The sequence below is a fragment of the Schistosoma mansoni genome, chromosome 4, assembly GCF_000237925.1.
Source record: "Schistosoma mansoni strain Puerto Rico chromosome 4, complete genome".
Lineage (NCBI taxonomy): Eukaryota > Metazoa > Platyhelminthes > Trematoda > Strigeidida > Schistosomatidae > Schistosoma > Schistosoma mansoni.
The window spans coordinates 12,069,988-12,096,009 of NC_031498.1; the positions used below are offsets into that span (position 1 = coordinate 12,069,988).

The 26,022-nt window shown below is 31.6% G+C and overlaps 1 protein-coding gene across 1 annotated transcript; it reads right to left on the bottom strand.

The window, feature by feature from the left end:
* Positions 1-26,022, bottom strand: Smp_042770 (hypothetical protein; the record flags this gene model as incomplete). Its single annotated transcript, XM_018796841.1, has 10 exons — positions 25,647-26,022; positions 22,631-23,061; positions 20,819-20,972; positions 15,201-15,447; positions 13,233-13,610; positions 9,419-9,468; positions 7,719-8,191; positions 3,421-3,651; positions 1,955-2,365; positions 1-486 (listed from the first exon to the last, which is right to left on the bottom strand). The coding sequence occupies exons 1-10, from the start codon at positions 25,939-25,941 to the stop codon at positions 1-3; spliced, it is 3,156 nt and encodes a 1,051-aa protein (XP_018651942.1). The 5' UTR covers positions 25,942-26,022.

Here is a 26,022-nt window from a genome sequence, read left to right on the forward strand (position 1 = left end):
CTAATAAATACCAAATTTAGCTCCAAACTCTCTTCGAGATTGCGTAAGCGATGTTTTTACAGGAAATAATTCACATGTCTGTTTGGAAGTGATTAATTTGTTTAAACGACAATTATGAGCAAAGGAATATGCTGCTTCTTGCCAAGGTAACTTTTTCGGTACATTTCTTGAAACTGACGTATAACATGATGAAGTATCTGCGTCATTCAGAGAAATTGCTTCATGAGACACTACAACTGATGATTGTGTAGGTGTAATTTTTGACTCTTTTGAATTATACATATTGTTGTCCTCTTTTAATTGATTATATTGTTTAATCATATTCATTAGGATTAATTCATTAATAGTTTTTTTGGAATAAATTATATTGCTATCATAAATATTTTTATATGTTGAAGAATTTGTAGAATTTACATCATAATCGATATGATCAGTAGGATTGTTCGATGCAGTATGACCGTTCAATGTTCCATCAGAGTACGAATACTTAAAAAGTATGATAAAGTGAAGTAAAAAGGGAAGATTTAACTTGTATTGTTTCCAACTGTACTAAAATATATAAACCATACAAGGATAATTATTCACGATTAATATTAGTCATTTGAAAATCTTCACCAGTTACCAATATGAACCATCAACCACTTAGTCGAATAACAATTTAGAAGTATTTCAATCAATCGTTTTTCAGTGAAATAATACCATCACTACGGAGAATTACAAAAATAACAAATAATAATCACATCAGATATGGTATACTCCCTAACTTCGTATAGTCCAGTGAATAACGTTATGATTAAACCGAGTGTGATGAAATCATAACACACTCATAGCACAATGAACCTACTATAAAAGTAACGATTCAAGAAATTGAAAACTAAGGTTTAAAATTATGACAAGTTATGTGCCCAGTTAGTGAACCTACTATATAGATTACAGTTTATTATACTAAAGAATGTAGCGTAGGTCTTTCATTTTGCCTTTGGCTTACATCAAATATTAGATAAAGCTATAATCATCACCACTGTGAGTAGCATTTATGGAAACCTAATCATCTGCAAAAAATATAAGCTTGTTTACCAAAGCAATGACAAGACTAATTCCATGAATAGTTCACTATTTGGGAATATTCTGGAATCTCAGTAAAATTTGAAGCACGTGATGCTTCAATTTGTTAAACAAAACAATGACCAATTAAAAATAGAAAGACCTCGTTGTCACAGAAATCCAATAAGACCGTCATCTTCTTTTAGAACCTGAATGCGAAATCACTTTGTACCTCAATTTTTTCTTCTACACTAATTTTTTCTACTACTTCTACCCTAAAATTTGTTTTAAAATCATTTCATTTCCCTTTGCCAAATATAATTGAATCTACCGATTAAAACTGTAGTCAAAATATTGAAAAGAAGTAAGGTGATCTAACTGCAAAATACTACTAGTCAATTAGGCTAGCGACTATTAATAACGTATATTTTATAAAATATACCTTGTGAATTATAACCACACAAACCATTCGACAAAAGTTAGAGCTAAACCAAACAACAGTAATACCATACGTGACAGTTTTTTGAATGAATGAAAGCGATATCACCGCATTACTGTCTCATATCAGCTAACTTGAGTTCTGATGATGTTAGCCGCATACTGTATATATATGCCAGAAACAAACAATTGTGACTAAGATGAGCATTGTGTATCCAAGAGTTTTGTGTTGTGAAAATCGGTCTTGAAAGAAATACTGTAAATGTAGCTTAAACTGGACGTATCTTTACCACTGGAGTTTAATATATTGGTTCATTTAAAAAGGATCGAAATAAGAACCTCATTTTTTAACTAAGATGAGCTATCTCAATTCAAGAATTTGTAATAATTCGACTATATTTATCGACAAATAATAACAATTTAGTATCTCTTATGAAAGCGAAACTTTTATTGGTTCAATTCATATACTTACTTTCATTGGTAAACGGATTTCTAAACTATTGAACCTTGCTAATTCACATAATTTAAGTTTCGTATTGTTAGATCGTTTAATTGATAATTCTTTACGATTCAATTCATCGAGAAAGACTTTCTTATAAAGATCATCATTTTCATCAATAGTAACAGACCAGTCAGCGTTTTCTTGCCACGATTTTACAGCACCAATTAACTTCTGATGTATACTTATTGTAGGACTATCATTTAACGTATCATTAATTTCTTTATTCAGAATATCTAAAGAAGAATTATTGTAATTGTTCTTGTCATCAATTTCACTGAGATTATTCTCACAGCAATTTTCTAAAGTATCATAAGAATCAAAACTTATTGACTTGACTGGACAGTGATTATTTGCATTCGATAATCTAAATGACAATGATTTCTAAAGTTAAAATGAACATACAAAATAAGAAATACTTTGGAGATTATGACGAAACTAAAGTATTAGACTAAATGAATCTTTTGCTTTGTATGTGTTTTAGTGAGAAATAAACTAAGCATACATCAAGTTACAAATAAGCAAATAAAGCTACCCACTTATTCATGTTCATGTCCCAAGAAATAGGATTGTAGAGACTTATAAATTAAAAAAATATAAATAATTATTAAGAAACAGGTTAGTGAACATTATCTAATTCTGCAATAGGTTAATTGATAGCTTAAATAGTTGAGAGCTAATGCTTATAAATGAGGCACTTAGTGATTCTGGTTCGAATCCTACAGGGAGTATCAGTTCTACAAGAATGAAAATATGTCTTTCCTATCAGTCTCAACTAAAATAAAGCTCGGGTCTATGGCTTTCAACCATATAATATAAATAGAGTTAGATTTTACATACTGCTAATTCAGTATATTATACTTTTAACTATGGGAATACATTTTTGCAGTTAAATTATAGTAAATTTCAACCAGTTATCATTGAATTTTGTCTACAGAATGTCACTTGAGATGTAATACAAACGTAAAAAGTATATATTTTGTATCCCCTTGCAAGTATTACAATCAGAGAACTTAATGATTGAGAAGTATTCTAATAGTTATACTATTTTAGTTTATCTGCTTAAATATCACAATTCCCGGACTCCCATGTTTTTTTCGATTCATTCTGCAATTACTGATTACCGTAGTCCCATACTGAATCCAATCTTAAGACACCAAACACTTAATTAGCTGATAATTTCTATTGATGGCATTATTTACCCGTTTCTACAATTCAATAGAAGATAATACAGTATAGTGGTATATTTTCGTCTCTCCACTTCTCTCTATCCGAACACAAGTAAAATATATCTAATAAGTAAAACACGATCGTAAATAATACTAGTTATACATTAGTAGTAAAACAATGAATTCCCTCTTTTCTTACTATTAATAAAATTGTAAAAGTAGTAACTTGTAACATTTTGATTATAGAACTCTTAAAACAAAAATACTTACAGTTGGCGTATATTTTCTTTGTGGGAGTACCTCAATCATATTTGTTTGATAATAAACTGATTTTAAAATATTCGTCGGTAGAACAATAATAGTTGAACGTTGACGTGTTTGTTGTTTTTTATAATGAGATTCTAATTGGTTAAGATTTCTTGTCATACGAGCCTGATCAGCTGAAGATGTTTTATGCATAGGGGTCAAATCTGGGGCATCACTAACTGCTCCTGGACCAATCTAAAAGGAATGTAATATTATAATGAATAAAAAAAGAATTAAGAAAGAATTTAATACAAAACGTGAATGTTCAACAAATGAGATATAGTTCCCAACAAATAGCTATCTACGAAGGTACTTCTGCTAGATTATAAATTACTGTGATAACATATAAATTCGTCTAAAAACAGAATAATATCATTTTCGCAGAGGACAGAGTGAAATAACTTTGATATTTTAGAGCTGACTGTCCGTGAAACTCAGGTTGTACTTTTCGTTTTAGTTTGAATTCATCAAGTCTCCGGAAAATGAAAATCCACTGAACAATGGAGGGTTAGATAAGAAATTTTATGTTGTCTGGTTATAAACAACAAGGACCTGGACTAATTCGAAAAGATTCTCACTTGCCACAATTCGCATCAGCATAGAAAGAGGAAATTTATAGGAAACAGATCAAAGCAGTCAAAATATGAGCATTATCGAAAAGAATGAATGAGACCAAAATGTAACCACATAAAATAACGTTAATGCTCACAATCTAGAAAGAAGATAAATTATGAATATCTCACAGACCGCAATCAAATCAACAAAATTATGTGAAAAGAGGGAAAGTCGGTTATTCATCACCACTGGTTGAAACCTTTTAGTAACGCAAAAACCAGTCTATGCCTAATGTTGATTTTATCTATGCGTTACAAGGCGGACAGAAAAAATACAGCCATAATCTGACAAATCGACGTATTTAAGACTTGTAGAGTGCATTGCCAACTAACATCAAATGCGAAATACGATATGGATTTCAGCCAAAAATAGTCACATAAACGTTGAGATAATCAGAACAAGACATATTGTCAAACAACGAAGTAAGTGACGGCATTACAGACAATACCAGCGACATTCTCACCAGGGCTTCCTAAATTCAACCAAAGATACATAATGGATACCTAAAGGCAAACATACTAAACATTGAGAAATTCGATTAAAAACTTATTACTGTTACTATTTATCGGTGAAAGTAAGAGAGATGAACGTCTTACTTAGATTACGATCAAAACTAAGTATTTCCAAATTTTAAACTAAAGTATTCACCTAAAGTAAATGGACTATCGCCAAGAGTGAAATCTAGGATGCGCGATTCATCGTATTTGGGACTCATCAGCTGTATGTGTCTGCACCTCATTGTTAATGTCCTAATTGGTGTTCATATACAGTATCCCCTGTTTCATGGGTCAATAGGTTACTTCTGAACGTAGATGGCTACCATCTAGTTCAACGTTTATGGTGCTTACATCACTATTTACACATCAGCACATTCCCCGAAAAAGACTGATATTCACCTTCACATTCTTACAAAACCAATAAAGTTAGAACAGATATGTTTAAAATTTCCTTGAATAAAATGTCATGATGATTATCACTGAGAGTTTTCTGGGTTGTCAAAAAATTCACTAATTAAGATAAGAATGGTTTTCAAAGTTTCATGTTACGTACACACATATCATCTTTCATCAACATTTCAAACGATGTTCAACAAGTCGATTGTAAAACATCAATTTTGTCGAGATGGCACGAGGAACTTTTAAAACAAAAATATGATTAAAAATGATTAACAACTTTTCGTCTAACGTAATTTTATCGACTAACTAGGGAACAGTTGAAAAAGCAAATCCTTTTAGACTCGTAGTTAGAAAAAAGGTAAAGTGGGAAAGACAAATTTATAACTTAATGCGAAATTTCAGAGTTCTTTTGTAAAGTGTGAAAACCAAATATATACTTTGTTTGCAAATCTTCCATCGGTTGTCCTTTACATCCTCCATGACTCTTTCAGTTCTCAATCCCACATGTTTCCCCTTCTGTTTTCTTCAGTTCAATCTTCTTAACTTTCCTTTGACAGGTATTCATCTTCTAGTTGGTGTTACATACTACCTATGTCGACAGACATGCATCACAAACCTCCGTCATTTTCTTGTGTTTTTAGACTATACTACTTACAAGTAGGTAAATTTCGTATAGAACGTTTCCTATCAATTTACGATGTTTTACGTCAGAATATTGTTTATATTAGGTTAATTACCACGGTGTTCCATGAATTTTCGTTTATCTAACAGTGACTGGTCAACTGTTCCAGCTAAGAGTAGTATATGTTGGATTATCAAATAAATATGGAATCATACACACACAGTCAGGTACTTCATGTAAACATTTATAGGTTCTTGTGTACGTAAATCGGTGAAACTAATTGACTGATTAATATAGTTTTATTAGTGAATAAGTTAGAGACACAAAATAACATAGAACCCAATAAAAATATATGATACATGTCAACAAATTTGTAGGATAAATGGTGCGGAAAGAAAGAAGATAAATATGGATTTCAGGAAGGTGATTACGTATGAAGTAATTGATGCAAAGTTCGACAGTGAATAAACATGCTCTATAATAAAGAAACTCAGTCTATACCCAATAAATTATGATCTCCGAGGAATCGTAACTTGGGTATACTACACGATATGACATGGATTTGCAGCCAGCTAGTAAATTGACCGACTATCCTGAAGTTTTCTCGAACGTGTCACTACACTGAATTGAGCAGGAAAGCTAATTTTCAAATTTCTCACTGATAAAAATGTCTGAGACTAATGTATATATTCCATCTTCAGCAGCAATATCTTAAAGATAAATATCAAAGTAGATGAAACTTGCTGACAAATACTAATGACACATTATGTTTCTGTCCCACAGTTCAAAAACATCACTAACACAGTGGGACTAATACTAATCTTCAAGTAACCACATGTCAGTGGTCATCAATCATAATAATGTAATAAAATCAGAAGTAGCTAAATAAGAAAACCAGACGGTGGCAACCAGAAGTGACCTGAAGGACAAATGAATTTCATTAGCTTAGAAAATGATTAATTTCCTAAGGAGTAGAGTTGTATATATATGAATGAGTATTTGTGCATTTTATTCGGTAGCTTAATATACTTTCTCGCTCACTTTTGAGTTCTCCCCCAAGTAGTCAGTTGGGGGGTTAGCGCATAGCATGTTGTGTATCAGTACCAGATTTTGGACACCGCCCTTCAAGGAAGATTACATGCATGACAGGTGTAAAATAAATTACAAAAATTATCAAATTTAAAGTCTACAGAAATCCTAAAGTCTTATTAGACGCTTAACTCAACAGCGCCGTTATTTAGATATTGTAGACAGAGCAAAACTTCGTCAGACAGATTAATGCGTAAAAATCAGTAAGCAAACAGACCTACCTTTATTGAAACGTTTAAGAATAGAAATAGCGATTCTCGAAATCTTAAAGTGAAGTGCATTATAAAACATATCTGGAAAATATTTTTTTATTGTAGCTTTTGATGTCATATACTTCAAACTAGTCGTCTGTTTAATATTAATAAAGTACTTTAACGTAGCATTATAGGAATATATTTTACAAACCAAATGTTTATTTTATTACACTAAGCGAGAAAAAAACAGTATACATTACAAATACATAACCGTTATTCCACCGTAGATCATCTTGCCTTTTCATAAATAAAAATACATTTACCTATTTAAATCTTATATTGTTAATTATTTATTATCAAAATGTCAAAAGTTTGATGCTTCAATACGGCTCTTTTCCTGAATTAAATTTCACGTAAAATTAAAATTCAAGAATACCACAATACGTGAAGACAATGTATTTGTAGAGGATTAATTCCTCTATATCTGACTCCAATAAATAAATAATATCCCGCTAACTGATTATTTACTGTAGGCTAAATCTCCTAGTGTAATTACTGGTTTACTCGAGATTATTCAAAAGCCTGAACACCAGTTATAGAGATAGTTTATTGATGAAGCTCGGTAAAATCCACAAGCGTACAGATAGCAAGCACACCAGGAAAACAAGCGTGTGTGTGTGAGTGTTAAAAATCCAAATATATTTTTTTGAGTGTTAATGGTTGTGGATAAATTATTGATTGTCTTTGTTTACAAACAATGAGAGGACAGATTAGCAACCAGCTAAACACGTTTAATTATTCAGCAACTACAAGAAGGTCTATATTTTTAAACAGTAGACTACTTACTTGACTAATATCTGAATTTGCTTTTACTCTACCGTCTTTCAGTGGACTATTTTGTATACTCCTCAGACGAAATACGTTTCTAAGAAGAGTATCGTCAACAGAATATCGTAATGACTTCACTGAACTACTTTCAGTAACATATGATTGATTAGAAAATCTTGAGTTAATATTATTTGGTTTGTCAGGCCAAAATACTGAAAAACATTTGACAGTTCTCTTAATTTGATCATTGGAAAATCGCTTCATTGATTTGTTGTGTGCTTCTTTAGAATGAGTATTACTAGTTTGGCCATTTACTTTATCGTAATTTTGAGTTTGTTTTCGAGAAAACGTTCCTATTTCAGAATCCACATCCATAGTCAAACTAATTTCTTGATAATTATCTCCCATGCATTCTTCTTCATCTAATTCCGTAGTCGACAAACGTCTTTTATCCGTGTTTTGTACACAGTGACTGCTTTGTTTTTCTTTAACTGTATATCGTGTCGAAATATTAAAAACAAAAATATAATTAAGAAATCAATGAATGTAATATTAAATTAATAAAAAGGCATAACTTTATATTTTGGTGACGACAGTTTCCTTGTTTATTATCTCAACACCTCTCAAAAGGAAACACAAACGAAATTTACTATTGTCCAGTAAAAGATAACTATCACTAATGCAATAGAGCAATGCTAGGTAACTGGTTAATGAACGACATAAATGACTGTCGTTTCGGTGTGATCATACATTAAAGTTAATTTCAATTGCTATGAACAATTCCGGACAATGGTACTTAGAGTCTCAATCTTATCATCTTGAAAACACCAAATATAGGAATCTAAACCATCTTGTATATATGATGAACTAATACGACATTCAAAACCAACTCTCCTTAGTTTCTATATATACTAATTGTTATCCAGAAAATGTCACATGGATGGATTAAACACAATCAACTCAAAGTCTGACGCAAATGCGCGTTAGTCCGGGTTACTATATCACATTAGCACGATAAGACGAAATTAACAAGATGAGTAGTAAATAAGTCAAAATAAAGTGACATCAATCATAATAAGGAAGAATAGACTGAAGTGAATTCTCTGAATCCATGTATATATTCCCATATATCTTCATGTAGGGACGATTTGAAATATTAAATATTCAGCAATAATACCATACTAAAACAAATTTTGAATAACTTCAGTTTAAATGAAAAGAAGATGGAATGCATTATTTAAGAAATGAAGTTAAAAAGACATTTAACAAAATAACATTGCTTTCAATAAAAATAAGTCAGAACAAAATAAAGTTGGTTCATAATGATAATTCTAGCATATTGGCTAAATGTATTGTTTATTAGAATATCTTTTTTCTCAACATTAAATAGTATGTTAGTTGAGTAGAATATGGTATAAAATAACCGAAAAGCTCAAGTAATTCTTATTCCGCTTTACTTCCCTCACATTTATAACACCCTGTCATGCATCTCTTTCACACTATATCAGAACAAACAGCTTATTTTAATGATTATATTATTGAACCGAAAGTTCAGGTTGACAATTAACTGAGAATACTTTGAGTTATCTTAATACTATGAATTATAATGTGGCATTCGTATAGTTAAACAGGAACATTGACATTATACAACCCACATACTGCCTAAACGATCGACTTCATAAACGTTATACTAATCATAAAATTTACAGTAGACTTACTATATTCATCTTTGATGGTTTTGGGAGATCTAGTAGTTTCATTCAAATATCTATACAAAAATAAAACATAAAAAGAACCGATCATAACTAGTCACAATGATTATTTTTAAAAAAGCGTTTATGGAAAGACTATAGCAAAACGTTTCCTCATCAACTATGTGTTGTTATAACTCTTTTTAAGAGACATAAACAAGACATTTCAGAACTGGGAATTTTCATGTATCACACGCACACACCCATGGTATGATAGTTTAACCATTAAATAAATTGTTGCATGGTTATTTAAATCAAAATTCAAATGAATGTATTACCAATTTTGATAACACAAAAAAGCTGATTGAATTTATTTGTGCAATCATAAATGAATTTATTAAAGAAAAATGATACAAACTTATATCAGTTTACTTCATGTTTATCAGTTTAATCAGATTGATCTGTTCATAAAAATGAAGCACATAAACAGTAATCATGTGATTTGCTGATAAAGTAGGAAATCCTTTACGATATTCTTCATATTGATGATGATGAACGAGGTTAATTACAAGAAGAAAATAACGATGACATTGAATTGCACTGTAATGAACGAAGACTTGATGGGGAAAATCAATGTATTGTATTATGCAAAATCACAGTAGCTTTGTAAAATATGAAAATCATACATTAAATACACCATTTGCACATCTTCCTTCAATTTTCCTTAACATACTTTCTCATTCTTCAAATCCTGTTGTTGCTTTTCTTATTTCAATCTTCTGCTTGTAAGCATTCTACTTCCAGTTCCTGCTACATACTCCTTAGTTCTGTCCGCATAAGTATAGCAAACCATAACACTAGACAAGTCATTTTACGGCTTTTATTGATAAAACGTAAAACTAAATAATAGTAGACCTTAACAACTGAATGAAGATAAGAATACTGTGTTGAAAACAAAATGAAACAATATAGAGAAGCAGAAAGAGAGAGGTAAAAGAAACAAAATTCATAACAACGCCAATATTAACTAGTTATACCTACAAAATCTAATGTTTATTCATTTTTTAGTTCATTTCTACATCGATCAAGATCATTAATAACATTACTGGTCAGTAATAAGAATACTCGAACATCATCGTTAATTTACAAGCTACGAATTACATCTGAAATATATTATTTATTTTTTATAAATTTATGGATAAGAAAAATATAATCAAATGTTATTTTGATATAACAGTTTGTAGTTAAACAAGTAAGAAAATGAAATCGTTTCACTGTATAAACGGACATCAATTAAGAAACCACTGGGAACTAGAGAACAGTGAATAGTTGATGAAGCAATGTTCAACGCATTACTGTTAACTCATAGTTTTAAAAAGTATCAACCACGACCTAAGCAAAACTCCTAAGACAAAACAATTTAATTTACAGTATATTGACAAATAACATCAGTATGAATGTAGTCGCAAATCTCTTTGTTCCATAATGTTTCCTTTTAGACTGACGAGTGAAATAATATGATAATATTAAGTAATTCATATGAGTTTTGCATTTTAAAATACGATTGTTTAAATCTCATAAGAGAAGCACTACTTATATATATATGCTTCTACATAGGACCTGGAGTTCAATATATGTAATCTAATAATGAAGTAAAATGTACTATAATGACATTAAGTTAACAATTAATTCAAGGACTGCATAACATGCTTAGATTGCATTTTCATTCAACTTTCAGAAAACTGTTCTATGATTGATATGTTCTTTTCTACTAAATTTTAACGTGAAATTTTATTTGAAAGAAAAATATTTCATACAATAGTTATTATAGTGAATAAAACTCTTCAGCTTATTAACAAACCAGAATTCTTTTTAAAGTGATATTTATATGACTGAAGTCTGACAAAAACGGAATAGGTGAATTGAGTGTTATGAAAGTAGTAGTAGAAGTAGTGGGGTGAGTGCTACTGATGTCAACAGATATAGATAGTATGTATCACCAATCGAAAGTGAAATGCCTGGTTGCAGAAGTTTAACAAGATCGAATAAAAGAGAACGAGAACAGAGTGATTAGTATAAAAGCAAAGAAAAATCAAGTCTCAGACAACTGATGGATATTTTGCAAATAAAGTATTTATTAAATGACTCTCAGATTTTACTAAGAGATTCTGTAATTTCAGTTTCAAATACATTTAGTTGTCCCTATCGTTGTTCTCGTTTACTAGAGTAGTAGTAGTAGTAGTAGTATAATTTATTTCTTTTCCAGAAGATTCTGATACTAAATAACAGCAAATAAATGTCGTTAAACTAACTAAATATATTTTAATCAAAATAAGATTGAATGATATTCTAAATCAAACTAACTAATGAGTTCATTTTGTAAGCAAATTATGAAATTGATGCAAATAAAATTATCTTTTAAATGATGTACAACAAAAAGATATAGTTCAAACGGTTAAACATTTCTCTTTATTATTCAACAGTAAATCGACAAAGTAAATGTGCTTGAAAAATAATAATCGCTAGTGAAATATTTTAATATATTACTAATAAAAAACATGATTATATTTCAATAGTCCTATCCTATCTATTCTTAATATTTACTGCATTCAATTATTGTACATTGTTTTCTCCTCACGTAAACTTTCCCCAACTTCAATATTGCGCCTGTATAAACATTACCAGGAATTTGGTGATTTATATACATAGCGCATTTTTAGGTAAATTTGCATAATTACTAGTAGTATGATTCTAGTGAATACTGTTGAAATTTATGGATGATTTTTTTAAGATGTTCCTGAAAGTAAACGAACTGGAAAGAAGTTACACTCAACAGACGAGTCCCAAATATTATAAAACCCATACCACGGATCCCTTTTCTAGTCACTCACAACAACAAGATTGAGATGAATATACATGTAATATAGTCATTACTTTTCAATTAGCTCACTATTCTAGTGAGGACCAGTCAACGAAGTCTTTAAAATCGATCACAAGCACTTATAACTAAAAACGTGGAGAACTACTACATCCATTGTCAAGAAGATACAAGTATTTATAAACAGTTGTCTACTCAAAATACTCAACATTCACTGACCGGATACTATCAGCAACAGCGTTTTATGGGAGAGGACAAACCATCTTCCAGCTGAAGAGGGAATTATGAAAAGACGTTGGAAGTGAATAGGATATACATTAAGGAAATCACCAAACTGCATCAGGAGGCAATTCCTAACTTGAAATCCTGAAGGGAAGCGAAAAAGAGGAAGGCCAAAGAACACATTACGCCGGGAAATAGAAGCAGATATGAAAAGGATGAATAACAACTAGGAAGAACTGGAAAGGATTGCCCAGGACAGAGTTGGATGGAGAATGCTGGTGAGCGGCCTATGCTCCTCCACGAGGGGTAACAGGCGTAAGTAAGTAAGTAACTTATAACTAATGCATACTGAAACCTACAGAAACGGCATACTAGGTATATGGTCTTAGATAATTAAATATGTATATATTTTCGGTAGATACCTAATATTGATCAATCTGATGAGAGAACTCATCGATTCGAATAAATAGTTCAAAAACTTTTTAAAATCCAACAAAAGTATAGTACTCTGGTAATATGAGTAATAAGATAAGTATCACGTTATCAATTTGATAAAAATTTCATGATTGCTTTCTATTGAAAGAACAGGCAACTTTATTCAAGTGCATTTTATTTTCCACCGATACTCTCTGATTACATAATATTATACCTTTATCCAAATGAAAGAACCAATTATAATTGTGAACACTATGAAAGTCGAAATAAATACCTCAATAATAATGATAATAATAATAGACTTACTTTTCATTTTTCAACTTTGTTAAACCTTTATAATCATTATCCGACTGTAAAGATTTAGATGTTTTGAAATTTGAAGGAAAATATTTCAATAAATTAAATTTGCCCATTTTCTTTCCATTATTATTTGAAAGACTTTGATCATCATTAGTATTATTATGAAGTGAATTCATAGTCAAATGTTTTGTTAAAACTAGCGGAGCAATATTATACATAAATTTTTCACGTAATTCTTTTAATCCAGGATAAGGGAATGGTGCTAGTTCATAGATTTCAAATAATAATTCTTGACTGCTAACTATTCGACCTTCTGAAAATTGTGACATTAAATTACTCATTGTAGCGTAAAATTGATCAGCTGATTTTAACTTTAACAAACGACTGTTAATAATGAAAAACAATATTACAGAAAAAACATTAGATCTTGTATTGTGTTCAATATTCAACTGAAGATTAAATTATTTTCTATTAATGAAAAATACTAATTGAGCTATCGTAACAAAAATTTGATCCATAGAAGAAATCTCTTTTCAACGATTTCATTCTCGTAATTATTTAATCGCTTATGTATGTACTTTTTTTTTCTTACAATAACTATTAAACGAACATGGTAACAAAAACAAACGTTCAAAAATATTATTTGTATTTAGAGGTTAATTCAAAATAGAATTGAGAATGTTTCGGAAAACCAACAGGTAATATTCATTATGAATAGAATCAAGATTACGACCGAACTAAAATTAGACAACCACTAAAAACCAGGAAGCATTGCATAGTTATTTCGTCTTTGTATGAGACTCTTCAGTGTTATATACCCTTGACCTCACAAACAATCGACATTCAAGGCCTTCAGACCTTGCAGAGGACGCGTAACCTTAAGAATACAGAGACGGAAACAGATCGCTGTACACTATCGGGATTTCATTGAAATTAGATATGTAAACCCTTCAACAATCCCATTAAACCCCCCATACTGATAAAAATCATAAAACTGAGTTAGGTAATATTGCAAGATAAATTTTGAAGAGAATCTATATAAGACAGAGTTACATAATATAGTTCAGTAAACTGTCACTCAATAGTAGTACTATTAAAACCCACCTACATACAATTTACCTAAAGAAAGTTTATTTGAACAAACCTTACCACGTCATCTGAAATAAGGGTAATTCAAAAGTAAGAAATCAAAAATGTAAAGTTAATTGTTAATTGATATGAAATGCTGCGGGAATCGAACGATTACTACTTATATTTTTATTATGATCTAAGTAATAACTAACGTGAGCGATAAACTGTATACGGTAATTCCATGAGCCTTCTAGTTGTTTCATGCTATTCTGCAATAAAATTTCCCGAAAATCACAAGATTTCAGCCAATTCTTCTTGTAGTAAGATTATTCTCAAATATTATCGATTTTCATTCACTTCACCCTGAATCGTATTTATTAGGTCAAGGTTTTTCACTGAAATAGTGAAGTGATAGTGAGCAATTCGGTTAACAACCAAGTTGACCGTGATGAAGAACAATATCTCAAAACCCAAGTAAGTATTTTATTGTACTAAACATGATAATAACCATCTATACTCATGGTAATTTAGATATTATGGTCTATTTATGATAATAAGACTTGTAGATGGTTGCTTAGATTGAAAAAAACAAATGATTTTGAAGTCAATCACTATTAGTTTAAGATTTATTCAAAAGCGAAAACTTTATGACTGCTGAGAATAGTAATTCGATTAAAATTAGATGCCTACAAAACAAATCCACTTTGTATTTTCTTTTGGGCAATGAATTCTGTCTTTTTTATTTTTTAACCAATAGAAAAGGGTATATAATGTTCCACAACTTCTTAAATATCTAGTCTCTCTTATATAACACTATAGCAGCAATTTGACTACATTTGTCACACATAATTATTGTTATAATCATATAATCGATTTTACAATATAACATATATATTGCAATACCTTTTCAAGAAATCCATGATGACTATAGCTGTTCGTAAGATCACCTCAGAACCTTCTAGTAATATGCTATCCCAAACACGCAGAACTGCATCAGATGCCAAACAAGTAGCAAATAAAGTAAGAAACCATTGAATGATATAAACATTCATTAATGGAGGTTCATAAGCGCCATGATTTTTTCCCGATAAAATATCTTGTTTATATGTAGATAGTTCTCTTCCAGTCAGCTGACAGTCTATTTCCAAAGCTATCATAAATGGATAATAAAATACACATATGAATAACTACTAGTCTGTAAACATACATAGCCATATAGACATAATTGGAAGAGAAGATAAACTATTTGAAATGTAAGCAAAGGTGGACAGTGGTTAGCTGTGGAGTCCAGGACATAAGTTCCGCCTCATTCTGGACTCGTCAGTCGGATGTTTCAATGGTTCGATGAATTTAATTGGTTCAATAATTTCAAGCCAGTCGACAAACAACTTCAAAACAATTTATTCTCTACGTAGAAGGTGGGAGTGAACTAATTAATAAATAGAGAAAACTATGTAAGTATTTATATAACACTAGACAGTTGAGTGTTTTCAGGTTATTTAGAGAAGATTGGTCTGATTATTATAAAATTCTAAAGGATTCTTTCTAACAAGTGGAGAATAAATAATAATCAGAAAAAATGTTTTTGCTTATAAATGCAACTATTTATAAGTATCAGAGGAAAGCTAAGCATGTGGATTCGTACAACTTACCACTGATAACAGTAAGTAAATATAGACGAAATAAAAGCCTAAACTTAATTGCGTTAACACTAATTCGGAGCTTGAAAAACAAAAGAAATATCTAAATAACAGACTAGATCTAAATGAATATATATATATATATATGATTTTTTTAAACAAAGAACAAGACAAACGGCTGTCGTCATTTAAATGATGGTAAGCCTGCTTGAACATCTGGGCTACCTGTCTCTGCTCTCTAGTTATTTCAACAAGTTATCTGTCTTTGTTTATATTAACAAATCATTATATTTATTAATCGCACAACCCATTAAGGCGCGTTTATGAAAAGTTTACAACCTTCCGTTGTACAAGTTAAAAAAAAACCAATCGGAGGCATCGTGGTTGCTGGCAATATACAGCTAAATGAAAGTAAATTATTTAGATGTCGATTCCCGGACTGCTAACTTCTAGTCAGCGACCACTCGATATTTGTCTTCAGGATCGACCAAGCGCTTTTATTCCACTCTTAACAGTAAGTCATATGAAATGACTAAATCTCAGCTTTGCCGCCTTGCACTACCTATGTAGCAATGCGCGTGTGTGTTCTTTTCTTTTAACTTTATGGATGTGAAAAATTGTTCATATATAGTATACTCTCGAACCATAAATGCCAAGGTTAAAAGTTGATAATAATACACAGTATATCAAATAGTGGAACACTAAACCCTACAGCACGACGGTACTAGGGTAGAATCAGAATGAAATAAGGATATGATTGGTGATAAGAGAACATAACATCAGTCCATGATTGGCCTAAACTTAGTCAAGAGACAAAAATTATTTAAAGCAATTAGTCCCTCTGACAAATCTTGATAGTGTAGTAAGAAAAAGAAGATTATCAGAACTATATGATGTATTAGCGCAAGACATATGTTCTCTAACTGTGGGAATGCGGCCCTTGCTTTGCAAATCCTCGCCTTTACATCTACATTAGATCCTCCTTGTTCATCGATGATGCTTCCCAGGTACGTGAATGTTTCCACCTCTTCCAGAATTTCTCCATCAAATGTGATTGGGTTAGTGTTAGCCGTGCTGTATTTGAGGATCTTGCTTGTTCCTTCGTGTATGTTGAGGCCTATTGATGCAGAGGTTGCTGCTACATTTTTGTCTTCGTCTTTATTTGTTCGTGTGTATGAGATAGGAGGGATAGGTCATCTGCGAAGTTCAAATCATCTAATTGATCCTGAAATGTCCATTGTATTCCGTGCTTCCCCTCAGATGTCGAGATCTTCATAATCCAGTCAATCACCAGAAGAAATAGGAAGGGGGAGAGTAGACAGCCTTGTCTGGCTCTAGTCCTTACTTGGAATGCATCTTTCAGCTGTCCTACATGCACGACTTTGCACTGTAGTCCCTCGTATGAGTTCCGGATAATGTTGACAATCTTCTCAAGAACTATATAGTGTGGAAGAAATTTCCATAATGTTTTCCTATCCACACTATCAAACGCCTTTCCATAGTCAATTAAATTGATGTATATTGACGAGTTCCACTCAACTGATTGTTCCATGATGATCCGTAGTGTCGCAATTTTGTCTGTGCACAACCGATCCTTACGGAATCCAGCCTGTTGGTCTCGAAGTCGAGCGTCTACTGCGTCTTTCATCCGGTTCAACAAAACTCTCCTGAAGACTTTTCCTAATACTAACAGCAGTTTGATGCTTCTTTAGTTCAAACATTTGCTCAGATCACCTTTCTTTGGTATCATGATGAGGTGTCCTTCTTTCCAGTCCATCGGCACTTGTTCCTCCTCCCAAATCTTCTTGAATAGAAGGTGAAGCATGCTTGCACTTACTTCAATTTCTGACTTCAGTGATTCAGCTGGTGTATTGTCAGGTCCTGCTGCTTTCCCATTCTTGATTCGTCTGATGGACATCCTGATTTCTTCAATCGTTGATGGAGTGACATCTATAGGAAGGTTTGTAGGTTTTACTCCGATATCCGGTGGATTCAATGGGGCTGGTCTATTCAGTAGTTCCTCGAAGTATTCTACCCATCTTTTCCTCTGTTCTCGAATCTCGGTGATTGTCTTTCCTTCTTTGTCCTTGACTGGTCTCTATGATTTACTATATTTCCCTCCTAGTTTCTTCGTTGTACCATATAGTTAATTCATATTCCCTTCTCTTGAAGCTCTTTCCACCATCGTTCTCCCATGTATTTCTGCTTGTCAGCTCTAATGCTCTTCTTCACTTGCTTGCTAGGTGGTCTGACACGAGATTGTTCAGTGGGTATGGGGTTATGTGCAAATATTTGAATTCTCCTCTCATTGATATTAATATTGGTGATAAGTTAGTCTGTTTCGTTAATTACAAAAGCTACACATTGGAAACACATCATGTTGTACAATATTCTATCAGTCGGTGTAAAATCAAATGATCCTATCCGAAGAAGTTTATGTAAGTATTCTCTGAAGGATTCTTTTGAATTGGTCGATCATTTAGGTAATTTTAATATCAAGGGAAAGACAATGTGTTCACTCAACGTGAATTCCTTATTCACAAATGTACCTTTGAAAAAGACTATTGATATAATATGTGACTACATATATTTATACAACTTTAAATTACCTGTCCCTTTAAAAAATTTTTGAAGATTTACTACTATTATGTACTGAAAAAATCCAGTTCACTTTTAAAAATGAATACTTTCGCCAAATCGATGGGGTTGCTATGGTTAGTCTGTTAGGACCATTATTAGCAGATGTGTTCATAGCACATGTTGAAAATCTAGCTGAAGGCCTAGTCGAAAACATGTCACTTTATAAGAGATATGTGGACGACATCTCAATTGTCTGTGAAAGAAAGGAGGATATGAACTGTTTATTGAATAAACTTAACACTCTTTAAGACCACATCGATCTTTCATGAGTAGAGGAGAAGAACCACCAGCTTCCCTTACTAGATATACTCCTAAGTAAACGAGAAGATGGTTAAATCAAACGATCAATTTTTAGAAAACCAACGTGGACATGCTAATACCTTAGTTATTATAGTTACTAACCTGTGCAATACAAATGGGGTTTGATAAGGTGTCTATTTAACATGCTTGACCGTATTTGTACAAACGATGCTATTGATGAAGATGTTAGGCTATTAAACAACACGTTGATGGGAAATGGCTAACCCCTTAAATTCATAAACAGATGGAAAGTTCATGGTACAGTGAGACCTACTGTAGCCTTGGCAGAAAAAAAAGCTTGTCTACATCACCTTATCATTAAGTGGTGGTTCAAATAGCCTTTTTATTGAAACGAAGGCTTAAATCAGTCACTAACAAGACGTGTTATGTAGCAAAAGTCATTATCAAAGAAGGAACAAGGTTTATGCCTAATGAAATTCCTGAGAGACATGAAAATGATTGCGTCACATCCCACTGTGTTTACCAATTTAAATGTGTGTGTAGTCACACATACATAGGGAGGAGTAATCGTGATCTCCAAATTAGCGTGTGTGAACATGCATCTAAATAGTTGCAGAAACAAATAAAATCAAATGACCCAATAAGAGTGAAGGATAAACATCCATCGTCCTCCATTGCCAAACACATAATTGAAACAGGCCATAAGATTATCTAAACTCGGCTTTTGTGGTGCTGTACAAAAGTGTAAAAGGGCGTATACTAAAGTTTATTACAGCCTTAGCCATACGAAAATTAAACCACCCTTTGTGTATTCAAAAATAGTTTGTTCACATCTTAAACCTACGCTGGTAACTCACTTGGTATTGTTTGGTTGTATCTTCCTATTGATGTTTAGGCGTGCAATTGATCAGTTTCTTAATGGCGTATGTGCATACTGTGCGTATTGCCTCGATATAGCCTTAATTCACAAGCATTATAAGCAAAGATGGATAGTGGCTAGCAGAGGAATCCAGGAAGTTTCAAATTTTCACATTATTTCTTTATTACCCTTGTCGCCTCTTACCCTCCATTTCTAGTCTAGTTGACCTTTTATTTTTATATGTAAATGTTCTTAACAAGTATATGTGTGATCAGATTGTTCGAAATGTATTGCGCTAATATATCATATAGTTCTGATAATCTTCGTTTTCTTATTACACTATCGAAAACTATTTAGTTCAGTTACTCCAAATTAGCAGGATTCAATATGGAAAACTTTCATTGACTTGGATTAAAATCGGCGTCAGCTGAGTAGACATATTCGGTCCATATCTCCCAATAAATGTTGAGCCAATCATTATGCCTTGCTTTTTATTCTTCCATCTTATCTAGCTCTTTTGAACTATGCACTACTTTTGACAGTATCATCTCAACTGTTGATTTTCATCGTCTTAATTTTCTTCACTGCTTCTCGGTAACACCGAACAACCTCGGCAGCCTCAGTACAGATGAGCATCATGTGCTCAACAGTGAACAGCTTAGAGAGAAAATCTCCAGCATTCAGGCAAGAAGCCATGAGAAGTGGAGTTCTGCCATTTCAAGAAAATACTCACTAAAGACAACGGAAGATAGTAGTTTGACAAATCAATATTACTGAATTTAGACTTGTACACCACTGAATCTCGCCTCAATGGTCCAAATGTTAAGAGTTCGTGTGCAAGACCAGAGGTTCCGGGCTTAATCCCCGACGTTTGGATTGAGGATGAGTACTGACGAGGAGTCCAATACTAGGAAGAAAAAATTCCCTAATACTGCCAGGTTTTCACTAGTTGTTCAACACAGTTTGGTTCATGATCTTAATAATATTTAAAAATCTTCAAAACCCACATACTGGTAATAAAATATTTATTAATGTGTCCGCCATGAAATACAACATCGAACGACTGATACATATTGACCTAATAATATAAAACAAAAAAATTTGAAAAAGAGCGAACTAACCAGCTTTGAATTGTAAATGATCTAAATGATTCGCTAATTCGGGTATTCTACTTTGTAAAAGTTGTCGGAAAACAGCAATATCTACCGATAATGCTTGTAAATTTTGTGCAAAATATGATTCCGGTAAAACATAATCAATTAGATAGACCATGATCTATAACAAAAAATATATATTATTGTAATGTTTTCTCATTTGAGCAAAGAAACTGTAGACAATAAAAATGTAAGGGTAGAAAAGTTACATGGTGAATTAGTCCTAAACAATATAAGATTTAGGTGCAAATGTTTAATCAGATCAATGTTTCACATGTTCTATCAGTATAAGTAAAAGAATACACAACAAGATCAAAAGTATTAATATAACAAACAAAAGAATTATGATTCAAACGGGAAAAAATACAATTGGGAAATCAAAATAATAACAGTTTGAAAACAAATTAGAAAAGTATAAAAAGTTATTATAACTGAGCTGTTTTTCTAATTCAATTTGAGCTTAGTTATCTAAAATTTCTGGATTCAACTTTGTGTCATTTGGTGAGCGGATAATGGTGAAAAGTCTCAAACTGAGATGAAACGATTCTCGAGTGGTTTCAAACAATGTCTGGTCATACAGAAAAAAGTTTACTTAACCGATTGTGACAGTTATATACATAAAAGTACCGTTTTCCCCTCAAAAAAATTAACATTAGTTAAAAAAGACATTTTCTTCCCTGAATAGCCTTTTTTATGCAAATTAATGTCTTTGGTGTCCTATTACTTACATCAGTTAAGTTATTTAAAATTAAAATGATGAGTGAAATATGAAAAGTAAGGAGAGAATCTATTAACGATTTATTTATCAATCATCAACAATGCAAGTGATCTTCATTTTACAGTATGCTACATGATAACATTTAATAAAATAGTATTTAAAAATAATGCATAATTTAAGGTTGATATCATTTATGTCAACAGGAACTTTGCTTTTCAAGTCTAACTTTTAAAAGGGTATACTTCAATTTAGCTGAATATAAAAAATAATAAGGATCAAACTTGAGTATTCATATGACTGATTCAATTTTGCGTCAATAGAATTACGACAAAACTAACTTCATACTACAATTATATGCTGATAATTTGCAAAAATATCAGGACATATTAGGACAGATAGACTTAATTTTCTCATTTAATGACTTCATTACGAAAGAAAACTTCGAATAACAAACAGTCTATGGTAACTAAATTTCAATTGAAAGCAAACGTAATTCAGGTATTCTAGTTGGAAAAATAAGACGGTTTAAAAACCCGTTTCTGTTCTGAGAAACAAATATGGAAAACAATGTGAAGAGTATTTTGATAAATGAGATACCAAAATAAACTGGACAAGAATGAACATGTCATTTTTAGAAACACAATCGATTAATATTTATAATTTTAATCTATAGATAAAGATAATTTGGCAATATGACCCTTGAAATTTTACATATAAATGGTTTATACATAAAAATAACAATTAACGTGTAATATTTCTATTTATTCTGCTATTATTGTAGTCGCATAATCTTTCAATACGCTTCTGCATCAAGATTTGTTTAGATAACCTCTTGTACAGAGATAGGAGCTCTAAAATCAGTCAAATACTTTAAAAGTTGATAAATAAAGTCTATTTGACCATAATTATATAGCTATAGTGTTAATAATGTAAGAGAATGAGTGTTAATTTTCTCAGATAGTTGATCAAGATCATCAAACATAATAAAGGGAGTTTACACATGAGATGTTTTGTACAAGTTAACATCTGATTATTTTTAAAGCATATGATTTCGCACTTACTTTGAATGCTTTTTTTTCATCTCTACCAGTAACATCTAGCACACCAGCAGCTATTACATTAAAACCTTGACAGTAACCCACTCGTTTATTCCATCGAGCATAAGCAAGAAGAACACGTTTCAACGATGCACGATCTGAATCTGATCCGAATTGTTCACATCCAGTACGATGTAGATCTTTTACAATTTGTTCACCTAATCTATCATCATCTTGATTAGATGGTTCATTGAAAGCCATTTTAGTCTCGTGATCCCAATCGACATGTTGCTTAGCCAATTGTCTATCTGCAAGAGTTGACCATACACGTGAACGAATAGCTGATGGTAAACCATCTCCTATACGAGCCATACGACGTACAGCATTAATCCATTCAGTGAATGCTTCATCACCTAATCGAGGCTCCATACTGAATTTAAGATTTGTATCTTGCCCTGAAAAAAAGTGTAATTAACATACAATTAAAAAGTAAGGAGTCATAATACCTAAGTTTCTGGAATTTTACAGGTCTTATTTCTTAACTCTTTGTACATTTATTAAACAGAGTAAGGACAAGTTAAATTACTGGCTATAACCTTTCCCATAAATTTTGTATAATAAATGTGTGAGCATTATGAATAAACATAGCCCGAAACAGATCTTCACAAGATAAATTTTAGTCTTGCGTCGTGGAAATACTTCACTATTTAAAAATTTTGTCAGTTTTTTAAAGTTACTTCAGTTAAGGTTTTCAGATTTTACTTTTGTCTGATTGACGTTTGTTCACGATGAAAATCTATGTCTATTTCACGATGTGAGAAATTTCAAACTAAACTATGAACTTAATAGTAACTCCATGAACAGTAATTATTTACACTGTTGATTTAAAAGATAATGATATATACATAGTAGCATAAAATTTAAAACCTAAATTCACTTTACGTATACTAATGTATAAGCAGAATAAAATGTATTATCATTTTACAAGGAAACATCAAAGTAATTAAAAGTCAACAACACACAAATGGTTAGAGTAAGATCAAATGAGAGCGTATTACTCCAGAGAGTGTCAGTGTTACTCTTTCTAAGTAAGACTGTTTGTTTGAAGTAGAAACTGATGTTATCCAAAACAACAGTCAAAGCTTTGCATTTAAACTATTGAGCTCAAACAAGGCACTACCAAATAAAACGATATGAAAGGGTAACGAACAAATAAGTGTGGCATACAAAAAACTATCAAGACTTGAATAAAGATAAGCCATATCATGTAATCTATCTAGTTACCTAAATCTTAAGGACTCTTTTACGATAATAAATGAATGCAGTAGGGTATGAAATATTTATTAATGAAGTTTAGGAATAAAGTAAGTTCACTCTAACTATATATGATGATAGGCGCAAAACACCGGTCAGTTTAATAAATGCTTAACTAGTGTACCAATACATTGAGTAAATTAATAATGCATTAGTTTAGGTTATTTTACTACTGACTGACAACAAGGAAGAAAAAGAATAATCAAAAAACCAAAGATAACGAAAGGAAATATGAGAGGACCAAGAATACATGTGACTGGAATAATTGTTTGTCGAGTTTGCATGATAATACAATACGTGAACAGATCAGTACCACAAGATTTTACTTAAAACTGTGTCATTCTAAGCCCAATGTTGAGTTTTCCATTCTCATCTAAACCTGTGCCCTCACATGGTCTAATTGCTTAATAAACTGGGGTATTGCTTTTATGTGTCTATACCACCCTCACTTGACTTCTGTCCAAACTAACCCTTCTACTTCATGTAAATCTCACCCACTTATACTAAACTTATGTCAGGTACATCAAATAATACAGCTTCATAATTTTCCCAAAAAGTACAAATTAAATATCATAAACCTATGCAGATCGAAACCTAAAAAATCTGTATATTAAACACTATATTTCTTCTTTTCACTAAAGTACATCTAAAATGTGATAAACAACTGAGCGCTAATAGTAAGTTTAAACTCAAGAAACATAGTAAACATAACATATTCATAAAGGAAACTTTATTAGATACATCAGTTTGATAATTGAAAATGAGATTACAGGTCCCTAAAGACTGAGTTTAACAGTACTACAGTGTTATTTCGAAAAATACTTTTATGATATATTAGAGTAGCTTCAAAATGTTACGGGAATATTTTTGTGTTTGGAAAACTTGATAAAAAACCATGCTAATCAAAATTTAAAAAGAAATGCTTATCAGTGTGAAATATTACACTTTCAACTCAGTTTATTTTACAGAAGATTCCTTTGAATGTAGGACTAGAGAATGCTTTCTTCTGTAAAAGTCTATCGCTATTTAAACTGGTCATCAATATAAATATCGAAAACTTCTATTAATTCATTAGATCAATAAAAGGTCATTACACTGATTTATAAAAGTGGCTATTAGCGTCACTGTAAAATGACAATCAACTAAACCTACTTTCAAACAGATAATGTAGAGCACGCTAAAGCCTTATATAGTCTTAAGTTTTATCCCACGGTACTACTCATATTTTTAACATATTCAACTCTTACACTCACAGAAGACTACCAACAGTATCCAACTACTTCTTTATTAATATGCAGAATTTATTGTCCAACAAAAAAGTGGAACGAAACAAATATGTATACGGGTAATCAATAACTGATTGAGCATTTGACCAAAATAGCATTTCAGGACGAAATACAAACAAACAAAGTACTGTAAACAATAAAATATACCAGTATTTAATGAAAATAAATTTTAACTACTTACATCACAACTCTATATAATTATTTACCCCAACAAGTTATATATATAACAACGTTTAGGAACATTGTAAACGATTATATTAACTCAAAATTATCGCATTTAAAGGCCTATTAAACCTTACTTTGCTGTGAGCATAATATCATATATTCTAATGTAAAAGCTTTATAGAGAATATATTTATTATATGGTAAATGAATACTATACTGTATAAAGAAATCTCGTACTATAACACTTAAAATGAAAACTTTATATAAAACCTTACTTGGGTTTGTAGAAATAACTCTTCTTGTACCAAGTCCAGGAGTTAATGACGGTTTAAATTTAAATAAACGTTTATGGAGTAGATTTAGTGACATATTAGTTTGTTCTAATGATGATTCATTCACTGTTGATCGATATAAACCAGGTCCTCTACGGCCATGTGTACCTTTGTTGCTAGGATTTTGTGATAAACGAGTCGAATATTTAGAATAAAACTTTTTTTGTTGACTATTCCGTTTATTCGGACGAGATATCATCCTTGAATTGCTCTCTTGCTTCACTTCAGACATCTCCATCTATATATTTCTAAGACTAGCTCTCAGAAAAAAAGTCTACATCACGCTAAATGCATCAGCGCTTCACCAACTAAGCTTGCT